The sequence below is a fragment of the Poecilia reticulata genome, linkage group LG13, assembly GCF_000633615.1.
Source record: "Poecilia reticulata strain Guanapo linkage group LG13, Guppy_female_1.0+MT, whole genome shotgun sequence".
Lineage (NCBI taxonomy): Eukaryota > Metazoa > Chordata > Actinopteri > Cyprinodontiformes > Poeciliidae > Poecilia > Poecilia reticulata.
In genome coordinates, this window is record NC_024343.1 from 27,161,979 (window position 1) to 27,178,872 (window position 16,894).

Here is a 16,894-nt window from a genome sequence, read left to right on the forward strand (position 1 = left end):
ACCCTCAAAGAATAAATACTAATTTATAAACACAACTTCTGTCCTTCACCGGTAAACGACATCTGGAATGAAAGTAATATATTGTATAAAACTTTTATTGTCTCAGTGGAGAAATTTAAGTGTAACATTTCCTTACGAAATGTGAAGTCAGTATTGACATAAACCGTGCCTTTTTTTCTCTGCTACATTTGAAACAAACCTCAATATTTTTTTTGGCAATTCACATACAGCAAAACTGTTGTGATATTTCCAGACTTAATGTCAAAACATTCATATTTCTATACCTTCTTTACTAATCTACACTCTTTGATAAAACTCTGTAAATCTTACTTACAGATGCCATCTGTTATTACCTTAATCGGGATTTTCTCTTTTCAAAGGTCACCTAAAATTAAAATTTAGTTTCTTCAAAATATTTTCACTCCAGAAAGGATGTAGTTCCCATTTCGTATTTCCGCTTCCTGTGGAGCTCCGCTAGATACATTTCTGCACCGAAACTCTTGTACAGGGTGGTATTCCTAGCTATTAGCTTAGCCTCTCCTGAAGTCGGATTCTAGAAAGCCACTTGACACAATTTGTTGTAATGTTTTTGGCTACACAACTTTATATAATCGTTTGTAGTTAGTTTAGTTCAATAAATGTGTGAGTCGGACTGTTTGTATTAATAACAAGCCGTAATGGATGCCGTGAACGCGTTCAACACGGAGGTAAGTTTTTACTCCCAAAGCTAAACCGTTGAGCTAAGCTAACTAATATCCGTTCTTTTCGTTTAAGGGTGAGATCTATAGTTGCCCTGCCATAGAAATAGAACCCGTTAACTCACATTTTTAATTTAATCGATATTATTTTTAAGATGCACGTCATTTCTTTGTCTGTAACCTAGTTTTAATGTGTGGATTAAGGCCAATAATATTGGGCTACAGATACTAACAAACTCCTACACAAACTTAATGCGAATGCTCAGAAAACGACTGCCTACTAAATACAGTTGGTAGTAGTGCCTCGCGTACTATTTAATAAGAAATTGTAAGATTTGTTTAGAAACGAACGAGTGATAAATAGTTAAATCGCTATCTCGCTTTTACTTATTGTAGCTTTGATATTTCTTGTTACGAAATTATTCCAAACGTATAATTTGTTTGTCGTGCATGCACAAACCAAACTGCAAAGATCGCATGTGTGAATACAATAGAACTTCTTGTAAGCGTACATTTTTATGTGCTGTTTTAGAAGGTATGTAAACACGCGAGTCTGGCGCCATTTCCACCACGCTGGTTTTAGTCTGTTGCTGAAGCTTACTTAACTTCTTTGCGTGTCTATTGACACAAAAGCCTCAATATTGTCCCCGGATCCATAAATACTGATCTCTGACTGTTTTTTAAACATTGTTTTAATGTTCCCACGGTGGTGTTAATAAGTCTTGCGCTGGAAGCTTTGTTTTAACTTCCGTTTTCTAGCGCTGGTGGTGCTGGTAAGAGATCAGCTGATCAGGATTGCAAACGCGCAGAAGCAACGCTCGTTGCATAGAAACAGTGTTAATAAATCAATATTGGGGGATAATTATATAATCTATTTCCTGGAATACTGGAGTAAAAATAATATCACTCCTAAGGGTTCAGTTATTTTCTGCCCTTAAGTCCTTCAGCAAAAACACTAAAAAACATTGAGAATACTTACATTGTAAGTAAATACAACTTTATTTATACATGTGAAAGACATTTCTTTGTAAAAGTCACATACTGCAGCTTTAAAGATGACCAGCAGCTCTATATTCTGGATGGCAGCCAAACTACAGCACTAAAAGAAGGTTTAAGCGGAAGTTTTTAGGTAATCGATTGGAACTAATCTTAACAAACCTTTAATCTGCACAGTGACGCGGTTGATTGTGTTGTTGCCTAGTGTTTGAATCCTGGCGGAAGGTTTTACTGTATGGAGTTTGCATGTTCTCTCCGTGAATGCTCCAGCTAAATTTTCATTTAGCTGGAGCATTTGTCTCTGTTTTGCCCTGTGATGGGCTGACAAGTGGTGTACCCTGTTGACCGCTGGAGATAGGGACTTGCGACCCTGCAAGGATAAGGATGTTGGATTATGGCTGGATGGATGACACCATTAGTCAATAATTAATATTAAGATAACTAACTGTTTGCATTCCTAATCTAATCTCTTTTATTCATCCAGTTGTTCACTATGATCGAGATGAAGCCTCCAATATCCCGGGCTAAAATGATGTCTGTTACCAAATCAGCTATTAAAGCCATTAAGGTAAATGTGTATAAAATATTCATGAAGGAAAAAAAACTGCTTACTATGATATGGTTTACATAGTATATAATGTAATATATACATAATTTTTTTCTGGTACTTATTTCTATTTCTTTTATTCAGCTGTACAAACATGTTGTCCAGATTGTTGAAAAGTTCATCAAAAAGGTATGTACATTTGTCTATTTTTTTGTTGTTTTTTCCTGAATTTCATTTTTTAATTTTAAACACCCCTAAACATACAATTATCTATGAGATAACTAATATGCTATAGAGGTGTGGTTGACATAAAATATTTATTAAAGACAGAAAAACAAAAAAGTAGTTTAGTTCCAGATGGAATGTATTCACTCACTCCATTTTGAACAAACACAGTAAAATGCTTCCTTTTGCTTTCAGACTACAAAATAGGTTATTAATTTTAAACTTTATCTTGAGAACATTTGAGAATGTATTTTTTTTTCTTTCTCGTTGTTTTCTTGCTTTTATAGTGCAAGCCTGAATTGAAGGTTCCTGGTCTATATGTGGTTGATTCCATTGTCCGGCAGTCACGCCATCAGTTTGGTGTTGAAAAGGATGTTTTTGGACCCCGGTTTTTAAAGAACTTCACAGATACTTTCCGAAATCTTTACTGCTGTCCGGAGGATGACAAGGTACTATTTGTACTTTTAATGTTCTTTTTGTAACATGATTCAGATATTTGTAAAACTCCAATGTCTGAATATTTTTTTCTTTTCAGAATAAAATAATCCGAGTGCTAAATCTCTGGCAGAAGAATGGTGTGTTTGATATGGAGATCCTTCAGCCTCTAATGGATATGGCCAGTGGCACTGTTATGCCACATTCTGCTGCAGAAGGTAATGAAGTGTTAAAACATTATAACACACATAAATGTACTTAAAAGAAATGTAGTGTCTTTCATACTTTGGTGAGTAATATTCCTTTGCTAAATAATTTAATATTCCTGTTCTGAGCAGTTCCTGTTGACCTCCAACCAGAGACCGGTAATGCTTCAGACGTATCTTCTGTCCTACCCACTCCAGAAGCTTTAGCTGCTGTGGCACAACTCTTTCAGTCCTCTCACGCTCAGGAGGTAAGTGATAAACTGTTTTAGATCTCCATCAAATAAGCCAATATTTTGTTTAGTAACATTTCATTTTGATCACCAGCTGCAGAGGATGCTCCAGAACTTTCAGCAGGCTGAAAGGACAGTTGGAACATCTACAAATGCAAATAACATAACAAACCAACATCAAATGCCAGTAACCCAACCCTACCCAAGGACTGATACGGTGAAGAAAGGTTCTTTAGCCGAGGTATTGATAACTCTCTGTGTCTCAAATGTTTTGAAATTCAGTTCTGTCATTTACACTTTTATGTTTTTTTTGGGGGGTTTTTTCAGAAACTACTTGACCGATTTGACTATGATGATGAACCTGAGGATATGGCAGTGTCAGAAGGCAACATTCAGACACAGTGAGTACTAAGGATAAAATAATGAGGCAAAAAAATATCAAAGTTAAAGACGAAAATTGCTAGTTTATTTAAATTTCTGCAAATTTAGTTTTTTGTTTATTCAGTTAACAATTGTTTTGAAAACCTACATTCTAGGATTGTTTGCTCAATTTTGGAAAATTTCTGGTGTGTTTTGGTAGAGCCATTTAAGGATCTAAACTGCAAAACATGAAATAAGCACAGTGACAACAAGGTTTTATTTTTAACAATTTTTCATTTTTTCTTTCTTGTTTTGGCCTGTGAGTCAGTTTAATTATTAATAATGCTCATTTGAAGCTAAAAGATGCGGATGCAAAAATAATAACGCTGTTTTTAATAGCATGCTACTGCCAGCAAAACCATAGAAATTTTTTTGTTTTGTTTTTTGTTCAGAAGATACACACATACATACAAGGTAACAAAGACAGACTGGTGTCTTTTTTCCCCTTTTTTTTCCCCCTATTGACTCGTGTCAACTGGCAGGTCCAGTATTTATCTGTCTATTTGTAGAAACAAAAAAATATAGGTGAAAGTAAAAATATAAACAAAAAAATGCTAAATTAAACAAAAAAAAACTATGCTGAAAATGCACATCTTCAGAGAACATGGTCTTCCATAAGAAAATCTCTACCAGAGCTGTAAGTCTTTTTGAGCAATTTTTGCCATTCAAAATTTTGAAGTCTCAATATTTCTTAAAATTATAATACAAAAGTTATAATTTTATTTTCTGCCTTACAATAAATGAGGTTTCATGTGGCAAAACAAGCTTGGAATCTCAGATTTAAGATTATTTGAAAATAAAACTGCAGTAAGGGAGCAAGCTCAAATTATCTTTGGTAAGTAAATGATCGCTTAGCTCAACAGAATTAGTTTGAGATTCTTGAGATAATTTTGCAGAATTCTCAGCTCATAACCAGTTTGCGATCTTCTTGTCTTGATGTAGTTGGAGAACTGGCTCATAGATATTTTTAGCCAATACAGATGGCCACTGGGTGTTTAAGTGAATGAATTCTGGCCCACCATCCAGTTTTTATGAGCTTTTTGCACAATTAAAATTACATATTAAACGCTATATTTAAATGTTAAAAGCATTTCTGCAGTTGAATGAGTTACTGATTGTGAAAAGGTCTGGAATTTTAGTGTCCTTGTATGTTCATTGTATGTTAGTGTGCTTACGTGTTAATGTGTGGTTTTGTCCTGACAGAGGTATACCTGAAAACATGTCAAACCAGTTCCCTGTTCAGATGCTAAACACAGATGCTCACCCTGATATGTTGGGTCGGTCTAGAGACACAAAGGTAAATTTGTTAAAAAACACAAAATATAAATCATTTTCAGAATAATAACTTATTTCAAATTTGTCAATATTTTACAGCAATGTTGTGTTTGTGGGTATTTTTCTTAATTTGTGTTTTTTATCTCTTTGTTTCTCAGCATAGTGGAGGAATGAGTCATGTTGAACAAAATTTGACACCCGATGGATTTAATTCTGTGAAAGAGTCTGAATCATGGGTAAGCTCGCCAACTTTAAGACCTTATGTTTAGTTGAAACGATACAATTGCTGATTATTCTTTAAGTAAAATTTGTAATAATTAGCCTTTTTAAATAGGGAAAAGGTTTTCTCAAATTGTCTTTGTTGTCTGTGTCTAACAGGAAAACACAAGGGAAAATTCTTCCACGAGGCAGGAGGGGAGAGACAGAGACTATGGTGCGAGGTCCAGATCTTCTTCTAGGTAATGACTGTTCGTCACTTATAAATGTACAAATAGTAGAATTTTTAGCGGTTGTGAGGTCAACTTTAGCTAATGACGGTCTTTGTTGTACTAAATTTACTGTGATAAGCAGAAGTATTATCAGCTGAGCTCTCTGTAATAAAGCAAAAAGCAATTTTCAAAGGTTCATGTTGCAATAAATAAGAAATGGTTTTACTAAAAGGTGTGCAAATATTTGATTGGTCAAATGTTTTTCTGTTGCTGGTACCACAAGAAGGGAGAGATCTTAAGGTTATTTGAAATCAGCGAAGAAGACCATATTAAGACTCAGTTTGCTCAGCAAGGTTTCACTTAAAGCTGGCAGGCACTGACCTTTGAGATGAGTGTTGAGTCCAGGTGTTTCAGAGAAGCTTTTATAGATGCTACTGTTGCATTTTGCAATAACGTGGGTAATTTTACTGTTGTAACACCCAGAAGAAGTATGAGGCATCCAAAGTTTTCAGTTTAAGGCACCATTTATGTTTTTTTTTTTTCCTTTTGTGACATAAAGAATATTTTATTATTTTTTAAATGTAGCCCTAAGTAGCCAGCTAAATCAAGGTGGGTAGAGCTGTATCGAAAGAATCTCTAGTCCAGTCTTACTGAGTGCTATCGCCCGGGAAGAACTTTTTAAAGAACATTCAGGAAAATCATGTATCTCAGCAAACTTACTTATAACAGTTTACCTGGGAAAAACAGATGAAGTGGAGTAGAACAGCCGAGGATTCTCCTGTTATCTCAGACATCACATAAAGAAGTTCTGTCTGGTTTTGTTAATGTTGGCAATGCCAATCACTTCAGTTACAACCTTGATTAGTTCTTGTTTCATCTGTTTTGCTGGGAGTAGTTCTGTTTGGTTATTGTTTACCAGGTGTTCATGCTTAAAGAGAGGTGTTATGGAATTTTGACTTTTTCTGAGCTTATTGTCATGTTATGATGTCATTCCCTCATCAAAAAAAACATACCTGGACTGTTGCTTTGACGCATTAATACATGTTTACGAAATCTTTGAATCTCCCATGCCAGCCATTTTGGGGTGCCTTAATGCCTTCTCATACTATGCACCACCTATTTCCCAAAGCTTCGCCTTTGAGCTTCAGACTAGTGGCAGCAGCAATTAGCAAACACCTGGTGAGCTCATCGTGCAAACTACTTCTCAGTCCAATGCTCTTAAAAGCCTGGAAAGCACATAAAACCCTTCCTTTAAGCATGTTCTCAATTCATGCAAATGTTGATTCAGTCTGTGTTCCAAGGGATTCACTGATGGGTTTAAATATCTGCAAAGCTGTTGCTCAGTTTGCAACAAAAACAAAGTTTCTACACCACATGTAAAGACATTACCTAGTAGGGAAAATTAATATAAAAGCTAAGCTTGTGACTGCATGGTGATTTATTGAACTTAATATAATGCTGAAATCTGACATTCCATTTTGAGTCTGAATCTAAAATATATTTTTTTAGCATTGGAAACAAATAAATTGCAACATAATTTTAACATGCTGGTGAAGGCTCTTAGATGGAGGCAACTGGACTTCTCGTTATGCTTATTCCGTTCTGAGAACAGTAACACCAACTTGTTATCTCTGCATAATGACTCCAACTGAGTTACACTGCATAATGACTCCTGGGATTGTTTCAGTGACCTTGGAGGTAAAAAAAAAAAAAGAGTAAGTACTTGGTGAGTTTCTCCCATGCATCTCTAAACTGCATACTTAACCCTTGGGGTGAATAACTGTGATTCAGGTTTGCCTGTGATTTTGAAGAATTTGAGGTACAAGAGCAGTGGAGTGCCTGAAATGTGACCTATTAAAAGATTATTAGTTTTGTTTTTTGGCCTGTATGGAAAAAAAATCAGACACCTGACACATTGTTCAATGACTTTTATGATCAATGTTGAAAATATGGACAGGGTTGCTACAGCTTATTGTAGATGCAGGTATAGCAATGGTAGTGCATGACTTGAATTTAAATGCATTGGCTACCAGATATTATATTTACAGACAGTGCAGAATAAAATAAATTTAAAACGGGTACCGGTATTTTATTCATCCTTGAGAGGATTTAGACATACAGATCCCATTTGTCTTGGTGGTTATAGTTGTACCAAATGGCCATCACATCCTTGGCTCATGACCAAAGTAGGATTTTAGCAGTCTTTAGTAAATGTGATACCTAAATTCCCCTAAAATGATTTTTTTAAATACACATATCTAAAATAGTCCCGAAAGAAATACCTTTATTAATTAAATAAAAATCAAAGGACTCAAATTCTTGGGCTACATTTTCCTTAAACTGTTTTTATTTATTAACTTTTTTTAAGTTGAAATATTTAAAAAATATATTTTGACATTACATACATTTCCTGAAGACTAACATTTCTTTTTAAAATGTTTTTTTTATTGCAAAATTAAAATATTTTGCACAAGACCAAAAAAACAGAGTTTTTATCAACTTTATCAAAATCAAGGCTTTAAATATTTCACTTTCTGAAATAACTCTAAACATTAAAGATGTCCCAAGATAACATGACCTCTTCTTTATTGAGACAACCATTTTGTTAACTAACATCTCGACTAGGAGAATTACTTCAGGTTCCACTGTCTGACTCAGGGCTATTATGAAGAAGTGATGTATTGTGTCCAAACCAAAACGTTATGGCAGCATAAACACTTTTAAACCAAGTTACTCACTTGAAACAATATATTAGGCTGAATATAAACTTCACAGACACTAGAGAAAAATCAGCAGACTTTGGAACCAGCTCAAAAAAAAAAAAAATCTCCATTTACGAAAAAGTATTTTCACAGCAGTAGTAGCGCATGCTGCATTCAGGCAGGTGCAGCTAGTACACTGGGTTACTGTGATTTGATCATGTTTTATTCTCACATATGGGTGTAGTCTTTAATATTTCTAAAACTCACTATGAGCAATATGATGGTGGTCTGTATAGCAGAAAGAAATGATGGTAAACAGGTTTTACATGAATAACTATGGCTTCTAAGTTGTCACAGCACACAAAAGCTTTCAGTTCTAAACATGTTTTGGACACAACAATCACAGTAATGGGGCCAATAAAGTCACTAAGGAGGCAATTAAGACTCTAACCATTGCAATGTTTGGTTGTTGTCTGATTATCCAAACTGGTACTTAATGATGCCATCTGAGTTGTTTTGGTAACATTTTCCAAGGTTGTGAATTGCTTACAACTGCAATTCACAACCTGAGATGAGACGGGGCTGCAGAGTCGGCTTTGGAAAGATTAAATCTAAGGCCACCTCCTATGTTTAGTTTTTTTGCCATGCTAAACTTAAATTGCTTTTTTCACTTCTATCAAACCACCTGTGTTCCATATCCAAATTGTTTACATTGCTGTCCTCCAATTGTCACTTGTCTTTGAGATGTAGCTGAATTGCTGTTTCTTGAACCAATATTTGCTCTTCTGTGTTGGGCAGTCCATTTGTTTAGTTTCTCCAGTGTAGAACTCTGAACAGTCCATGCTGCGCTGGGCTGCATATAACACTGCTGAGCTTTGTGTTTGGGTGTTTTATGCTTACAATAAACTAGTCTCTACCTGCTGGTTTTATGTTTACAATTCATTTGAATATTCAGGTGGGAGGTCACATGTCACACTTAAAGTTTGCTTTAAATACTTTGACATCTATTGATTTTAATTAAAAGAAAGGAATAAACAGACCCAGGAGTCTGTGCAGTCAGAGAGCTACCATTAATAAGGCTTCACTACAACTAGCCAATCAGACTGTACACCTGGCATGTAACTCAGAGCCAGCATATCCAACAGAAAAGAGGAGAGAGGGGAAGAATAAGCTATTTACCCATAAATACCAAAATTTGCTAAAAGTAAACAATTGTTCCACACATTGATATTCTTATATGAACAAGTCCATTTGACGCTACTCAAATTTTCAGAGACATTGAATTTTGGGTTTCAATTATCTGTTAGCCATAATCATCAAAACTGCAGAAAACAAAGGCTTGGAATGTATCTCTGTAGGCCCTGCGATGTCCAGGTTGTACACCACCTCTCACCTGTTGACACAAGCATAGGCCAGAGGTTAAAACCCAATGTTTTTATTGAGTGACCGGTTCACAGAAACAACAGTAGAAGTTAAAGACCTGTTTGAGGCTGGCTCTTCAAACTGGGAGATATAATAGCTTTTAGTGAGCAGTGTTTTCAGCTGGAATGATCCGGTGAATTTAACAACACAGGAGATAGGCACCAGCACCCCTGGTGGCCCCTCTAGGGATAAGCGTGCAAGATAATGTGGATGTATTTCTGTTTGTGTGGCGATTCTATTTGTCACTTTGAGATGACTGGCAAGAAATATTTACACAACATTGTCATTCTTTAGCTGTACTAGTTTATGAAGAATACAAGCCATTCATATAAACATGCAGATTTATTATTTCAACAAACCATACATGTCCTGGGATAGGTATGTGCAAGATAAGTGTACAAAACCAGGAAAGATGTCCACTGACTTAAAAAGGTAATGCAATTGTATAAACATGCACTGAAAAAACTGTAAATAAACCTTCATCTGTGACTTTATGACTAAGTAAAGTATTGCGGGGTGCAATACTACGGAAGTATTGCACCCCGCCTTGGTATTTTAGCAGCACTGACCCGTGTTACACTCCTGCTGAGAGTAAGGATGTTTTATACTGCCATATGCTGTAGCCCGACTTTAATGGAGCTTTTAATTGCAGCCACCATGAAATACGTTGGGTTTCACCAAGACTAATCTAAGCTTTTATGGCATCCTTCTGTCTCTCTGCAGCTGTAATGTGTTATGAAGGGGCTTCTAAACCCAGAACCTTCTCAATGAGTTTGATTTTTTTTCAGTGTTGAGTCATCATCAAATTATGCTTACAAGACTTAAGAGATTCTACATCAGTGCAAGCTCAACTGTCTGGATTTGTTCTGTTGCCACTAATCAGATAATGATAAAAAGGGTCAATTTTCATTTGAGAAATGTATTTTTATTTTGCACCTAAGCTGTGTCTTTTATTTGTACCTTAGGTCGCCAAGGAGAAGAAGATCGAGGTCTTCATCTCGCTCAAGGTGGTCAAGGCACAGACGCTCTCGCTCCAGAGAACGCCGCTGGAGATCTCGTACGAGTTCAGAGGACCAGAGTGACAGAGAGAAGGACAGAGAACGCAGACAGAAAGGTCTTCCCATCTTAAAGAGCCAAACTCTCAGCGGTATGTACCAATACAGAAACAAGTCACTGAGTAATATATTGTACAGCATTAAGTTAAACACAAATGTGCCACATGTGGTCGTAGTATTAGAAGTAGGTGTTATCAATTCTTCATTGTTCTTTTGACGTTAGCCTGGTCTGGGTAAAATGATTTATCTGATGTGTTTATGTAGGAAGTCTGCTCTGCCTCAGTGTACAGTAATGGACAAAGTTTTGGCAGTGACACATGGCGTCTTTGACGTTTGTAATATTTTGTGTTTTCTTTTGATATACTAAACATAAAGTAAAATATTTAGAGTTTAAAAGGCTTAAATTTAGCAAAAACCTCAAATAGTTTTAAAGAATTATTTATATTGTTGACCCTTCTTCATAACTTCTGGTATTTTCAACGGCTTGCTGGATCTGAAATTGTAGGCATATTATGAATTATAGTGGTTCCTTCTTATGTGATTGGGGTAGTGGAAACTTAGTCACAATTTGTCAGCATTTATTCAGCCACTTGCTTTTTTGAGAGCATGTTGTCAGTTCTGAGACATTTCCTGACTTCTGATTCTAAATTTACAATGTTAATTGTGTCTGGATTGATTTTGTTGGAGACTGAGCTACTTTTATTCAAACCAATGTGCCAAAAGGTGTCCCCTGTTTCGTAGGTGATAACGTTACACTTGATTCTGTGTGTTTACTAGTCTGCAAGACATGCGAACCATACCAATACACTTTGTTTTTCCAAATATCTCCAACAATCAGAACAAAGGTTCATCTGAAAAAATTTAGCAGCAGCCCATGTAATTCTTGAAGACTTTCAGTTTTGAGGTTTTTGTTTTAAAACATAAGTGGCTTTTTTTGTGTCCTCCTTGTTAGAAGCCTATCGCACAAAATACTTTTCCTCGCTCTATGTTTATATTAAGTTGTCACCAACGTGGCCAATGTTAGCTCTATACTGGTGGCTATATGAGCTGTAGCACACTCTTTAGAAAGATACTTGATTTGAGCTTCTTGGATGTAATGAAACCTTCTTGACTCTAATTGGACCTCTCACTGTGAAGTTCTTGGTGTTCCAGAGCAGTTCTTTCCAAATGCAAGAAATGTCTCAACACACCTATTTGAGGATTTTATTTGTTGCGCACATATAATATAGTTGAAAGAAAATGCATATTGGGAAGCCGAAATGCCTATACACAATGCTTCTTGACACATTATTGGCTGGTGTTTGCAAGGCAACCAATCAAGTGGTACCATTTATTTTCCTTGGTGCTGGTTGACTGTACCAAGTGTGGAAATAAGACTGTAGATATTAGCTTCCACTGTACACTGCTTCTACTGTGCATGTTAATCCATAGTAAAGTGTATTTGGTATATTGAACTATTGGTTCAAGTATTAAAATTACTGAGAGTTTTTTGTCAAACCCTATATTTAATTTTAATCCCCACAGTAGTTTCAGTTTTCTTTTGTTTCTAGTTTGCAGTACCACACTTTGGGTTGGACAGCTGGACAAGAAAACCCAGCAATCTGACGTAATGTCCCTTTTAGAAGAATTTGGTCAGATTGAGTCCATCAATGTAAGTTTGGACAGTTTGTGTGAAATATAATTCTCACCTTCTGTGACCAACAGATCATGCTAACTTTGTTTCCACTTTGAACCTTTACTTTGTGTTCAGATGATTCCTCCAAGAGGTTGTGCCTATATTGTTATGGTTCACAGACAAGACGCTTATATGGCCTTAAAAAAACTCGGTAAAGGGTCGTACAAAGCCAACCAGAAACCTACTAAGGTATGTGCTTTACACATTTAGATTTGTTTTTCAATTGCCAAGTTTCCTATCCTTAACAATATCACTGCACCTAATTTAATTTTCTCCCAGATTGCTTGGGCTTTAAACAAGGGTATAAAGTCGGCACACAAAAAGTTCTGGGATGTGGAGCAAGGGGTTACTTACATTCCTTGGAGCAAAGTCAAAGTTGAAGAGTTGGAGAGCTATCAGGAGGGCGGCATGCTGGACCCAGAGACCCTAAATCCAGGTAAATGCATGATATTTTTACATACCACAAGGTTTTACAATGCATGTTTTCTTACTTTATCCTTGTCTTTGTTGATACTCTAGAGTGGAATAATACCAAAGAGGTTAAGAGCCAGGCAGCTGTAAATGGAGCAATGGAAATAGTACCAGATGTGGCTGTCAGTGCTCATGTTCAGGTAACGTTTTTGCTGTCTTTAAACACTTTCTTGTTGGTACAAAAACTTTTCTTTCCTGTTTTGGCCTTTTGGAGAGATTATTTTACAATACGTATCATTGAAGTAATAACAAAAATAAGGTATTATTGGATACACATGGAGCCTATCTGAATCATTTTGTATGTATTTCAAAATTAAAATACAAAGAAATAAGTGAAAGCTAAAGATGAATTTTGATCAAATATGACATAAATTTTTTTTTGCTTGGTATTGACAGCAATAACTACTGACAGCTCTGTCAGTAGTTATTCAAACACTGGAAGAAAATAGCTTTTCTAGCTTGTTATAATTATTTTAAAACAAAACTTTGGTATATTATGTCAATGACATTAATGACAGACACAGTTCCAGCTTCTTAGTAACTGAGGAAGATCTTGTGAATTTTTTATTTGTTACACAAATTTAGAAAAGAACAAAGTTTTTGTGGGAGGATTACCTCTGCAAAACTGTTTTTCATTAAAAAAAAAATTAAAAATCAACAATAAAAAAAACCATCAGGTCACTCAATTTCTCACAGGGTTTGAAATATGTTGAATAATGGTCAGTATAAAACATATGGCAGATGACTCCATTTTGTACAGAAATAAAGATGAGTATAAAATGAACAAATCTGGAAAGATATGAAATGGAATAACCAGCATCTGCAGAGAAATAAGAAAAGGTTCACATTTCTGTGCACTGGGGCAACATTTTATACTTAATCATTATACAATCTTTTAATTATACTATTTGTCTCCTACTGAAGGCCTAAGAAAACTGCATGATGCCAAGCCTCACATTTGTTTCGCTCTTTTGCAAAATCTGGATATTTAGGTAACATAAATATCACCTAAATAGCTAAACAGCTATCAAATAGCTGTTTAGCTATTTAATATTTCAAAGAGCCGTTAGAAATGGACCTCTGTGTTAAATAATTTGTGTTGCAAGGAAACAGGAAGTTACTTATTACTAATTAAAGGTTTCTACACACTACAATCAACTAAGACTGGTATAAATAAAATTGCATTGCAAGGGATGCTAATGATTGCGGCACTGACTGTTTAGCTACAAAATAATCATTTGTATTGCGCCTCGTGGAGTTGGTGTTGAAAGCCAACCTCATTTATGTCCATTTATGGTAATTAGCTGATTACTTAATTACTTATTCTCTTACCTTTTGGTTCATTCATAATTTTAAAGCCAACCGCAGTAGTTCTGCTATTATAGTATTTTGAAGGACTGATTTAAAGTGTTGTGTCATGTTTTTGTTGGTGCTGTAGTTTAGCAAACAATTAAATTTGGTCTTAGACCACCTAGCAGTAATTCAGATAGGCTCCTCTGCTTGTAGATCTCGCTTTAAAAGTGCTTTTTTACTTCTTTCTTTCTTTCTTTCTTTCTTTCTTATTACGTCTTTGCATATATCTTCACAGTAACCTTGTTCTGTAACATCTTATTCAAATAAAAATGGTAATTAAAAACTTTCATTATTGGTGTATGTGTGAAGGGAGGCGTTTCTGTTATCCTTTCTGTGCTCAGTACCAAGCTTCATTTAACACCAGCATTTCTTTAGCATTCAGTTTTCTGGCAAAATTTTAGATATGTGCCTTAATGCTAATTCATGTGAATTACATAATACCTTTCAACCATTATACATCAAGAGATGGTAGAATGTGCTGAACATGTATTAATATGTTACTGTGCGTCTGAATTTTAAATTAAATTCTGAAAGTATCCAATAACATGGAAACAAAGATTTCCAACTTATTTAGCTTTGTAAAATGTAAAAAAAAAAAAAACTATTTAAATTAGAATAAGCTGTTTAAAAGAAAATAAATGAAAAGACTAAATTAATGACCAGCAAATGACCCAAATAAAATTGGTTGTCAGTATTATTCCATATATTGTGGGACTGATTAGCTCAGCACCTTACCTGGAGAAAAAGTCAAAGCTGAAGTGCTTTACAAAGATCTTCAAAGCCAAACAAACTGTTGGCTGCTGGTGGGACATAAAGGTGTGACTGGGAAGAGGAGTATCAGAGTGGAAATCCAGGTAAGCTCACAAATGCGTCGCCTAGCCTTCTGGTTGTTAGTGGGTGCCTGGTCAGGTGGTTTTACAGACATCTTTAAACATGTTTTTATTATCTTTAATTACAACTAAGTATTAGGGCCATACTAAGGAAAAAGAAACGTGAAAATAAAATTATAAGAATAAAGTCGTAATAATGAGAATAAAATCTGAATATTTTGAGATTGGACATAGCATTATGAGAATAAAATCATATGAAAGTCATGACATGAGAATAAAGTCGCAGTATGAGAGTAACACAATATTTAGAGAATAAAGTCACTTTTGTGACTTTATTGTAACACTACGACTTTATTCTCATATGACTTTGGTCTCCTAATTTTATTACTTTATTCTTGTAAATTTTTTAATTTTTATTTATTAGTGTGACCCCTAACACTGTCTTGCGTATTAAAAGCCCAGAAATGTTTTTCCTACACAACAGTAGTAGTTTAGCTCCACCTTAATTTAATACTTGACTAATAAAGCTGTTTGTGACTTCAAAATAATCAATAATGAGCAAGTAGTGCAAAATCCAAATTTTCAGTATTACAGTTAACTACGTTTTAATTTAGATTGAGCATGGAGCTGGGCGGGGCTTGGTGCAGGTAGACAAGAGTTGAGGCTGTTGTTTCTCGGCAACAAGGACCCAGATTTAAGACTTGACCCTTTCAAAATAAGGGCCGAGCTCCGTATATGACTGCAAAGTGTATTGTGTCGGCCATTTTTGGGAGTCGTGATAATAATTCATTAATAAAGCGGCAGCATCCTTTAATAGATTTAACATATTAGAGTTACGTTTGAGAGATCCGGTAACTCAAAGAATGCGCTTAAGCAGTACTGCAAAGTTGGTCGTCATCTCGGTAAGTTACCCAGGGTTACTAACTGGATATGTATGCAATACAAAACCTGGAGTTGTAATACAAGACCAATCACTATTTTGGACTGAGGAAGGAAGCTGGCATGAAAAAAGACTAACTGCACAAATTAATCTGTTCGGTATCACAGACAAGCTATCAAAGGGGCAGTATTGTGTGTTTTCCAGGCAGTCGTTTAAAAATGCTGTGTATAGCAAATATTACAAAAAAGCAGTTTTAGTTTGTAATTTAATGCCTTGAAACTGGGCCTCTGTCACTACAAGAAAGTTGCGCTCTTTTCAACACGCTGTCTTCACAAAGTCATCACAACAACGCTCCTCTATTAATTCTTTACCAACATTTTACCAGCAAAGCTAATATAAGCTCAGCAGATGTGCAGTACCTCCAGGTGTTTGCTAATTGTTGGTGGCTAGTCTGAAGGATCTAAGTGGGGGAGTTGCGGGATGGGCTGGTCTGTGAGGCGGAAGCCTGGATACTGCAGCTCAGATGAGGAGCTGCGCCTCGAAGGCAGCACTAGGTTCACACCCTGGTGTTTTGCACAGCCGAATGGTTGCAACAGGTTAAAGGATTTCTCAAGCATGCATGAAAGAATCGAGGCAACACTCCAGGTATGTTTTTGATGAGGGAACATGACGTGAAACTCAAAAAAGTAAATTTTTTATAATACTGCCCCTTTAAAGCAGGAATGTATCTAACATTTTGTCATTGCACATTTAAAACACCAGAAGTCCAGCTTTAATCTTAATCACTGCGCAACAACCATGACTATTTAAATCCCTCATTGCACTGAATGATCTGCTAAAATAAAATTAATTCAGTCCAACAGGTAGCAATGCTGTAAAGTTCTAAGTTACGACGTTGTAGTTCCACATATAACATCTTATTGTCTGTGATTTCAGGGATTTTTTTTTTTTTTTTATTTATTTTATATCTGATGAAAGAGCTGGAGGGGGAAAGTGGGTTAAAGGTAGACGCACAGATTCAGATTTCTGTACAGTGACTTGTAAAA

General features: G+C 35.6%; 1 protein-coding gene across 1 annotated transcript in view; it reads left to right on the forward strand.

Annotated features, from left to right (window-relative positions):
- The first annotated feature begins 359 nt into the window (after window positions 1-359).
- The window catches only part of LOC103474985 (splicing factor, arginine/serine-rich 15-like), a 25,259-nt gene continuing 8,724 nt past the window's right edge, over window positions 360-16,894 (forward strand). Inside the window, exons 1-16 of the mRNA XM_008426329.2 lie at window positions 360-707; window positions 2,179-2,262; window positions 2,386-2,430; window positions 2,754-2,915; window positions 3,002-3,119; window positions 3,240-3,355; window positions 3,432-3,578; window positions 3,665-3,738; window positions 4,961-5,054; window positions 5,191-5,268; window positions 5,411-5,490; window positions 10,550-10,731; window positions 12,190-12,290; window positions 12,390-12,503; window positions 12,594-12,750; window positions 12,834-12,925. Coding sequence (XP_008424551.1) covers window positions 678-707; window positions 2,179-2,262; window positions 2,386-2,430; window positions 2,754-2,915; window positions 3,002-3,119; window positions 3,240-3,355; window positions 3,432-3,578; window positions 3,665-3,738; window positions 4,961-5,054; window positions 5,191-5,268; window positions 5,411-5,490; window positions 10,550-10,731; window positions 12,190-12,290; window positions 12,390-12,503; window positions 12,594-12,750; window positions 12,834-12,925 — 1,674 coding nt within the window. The 5' untranslated portion in view covers window positions 360-677. The remainder of the gene's footprint in view (window positions 708-2,178; window positions 2,263-2,385; window positions 2,431-2,753; window positions 2,916-3,001; window positions 3,120-3,239; window positions 3,356-3,431; window positions 3,579-3,664; window positions 3,739-4,960; window positions 5,055-5,190; window positions 5,269-5,410; window positions 5,491-10,549; window positions 10,732-12,189; window positions 12,291-12,389; window positions 12,504-12,593; window positions 12,751-12,833; window positions 12,926-16,894) is intronic.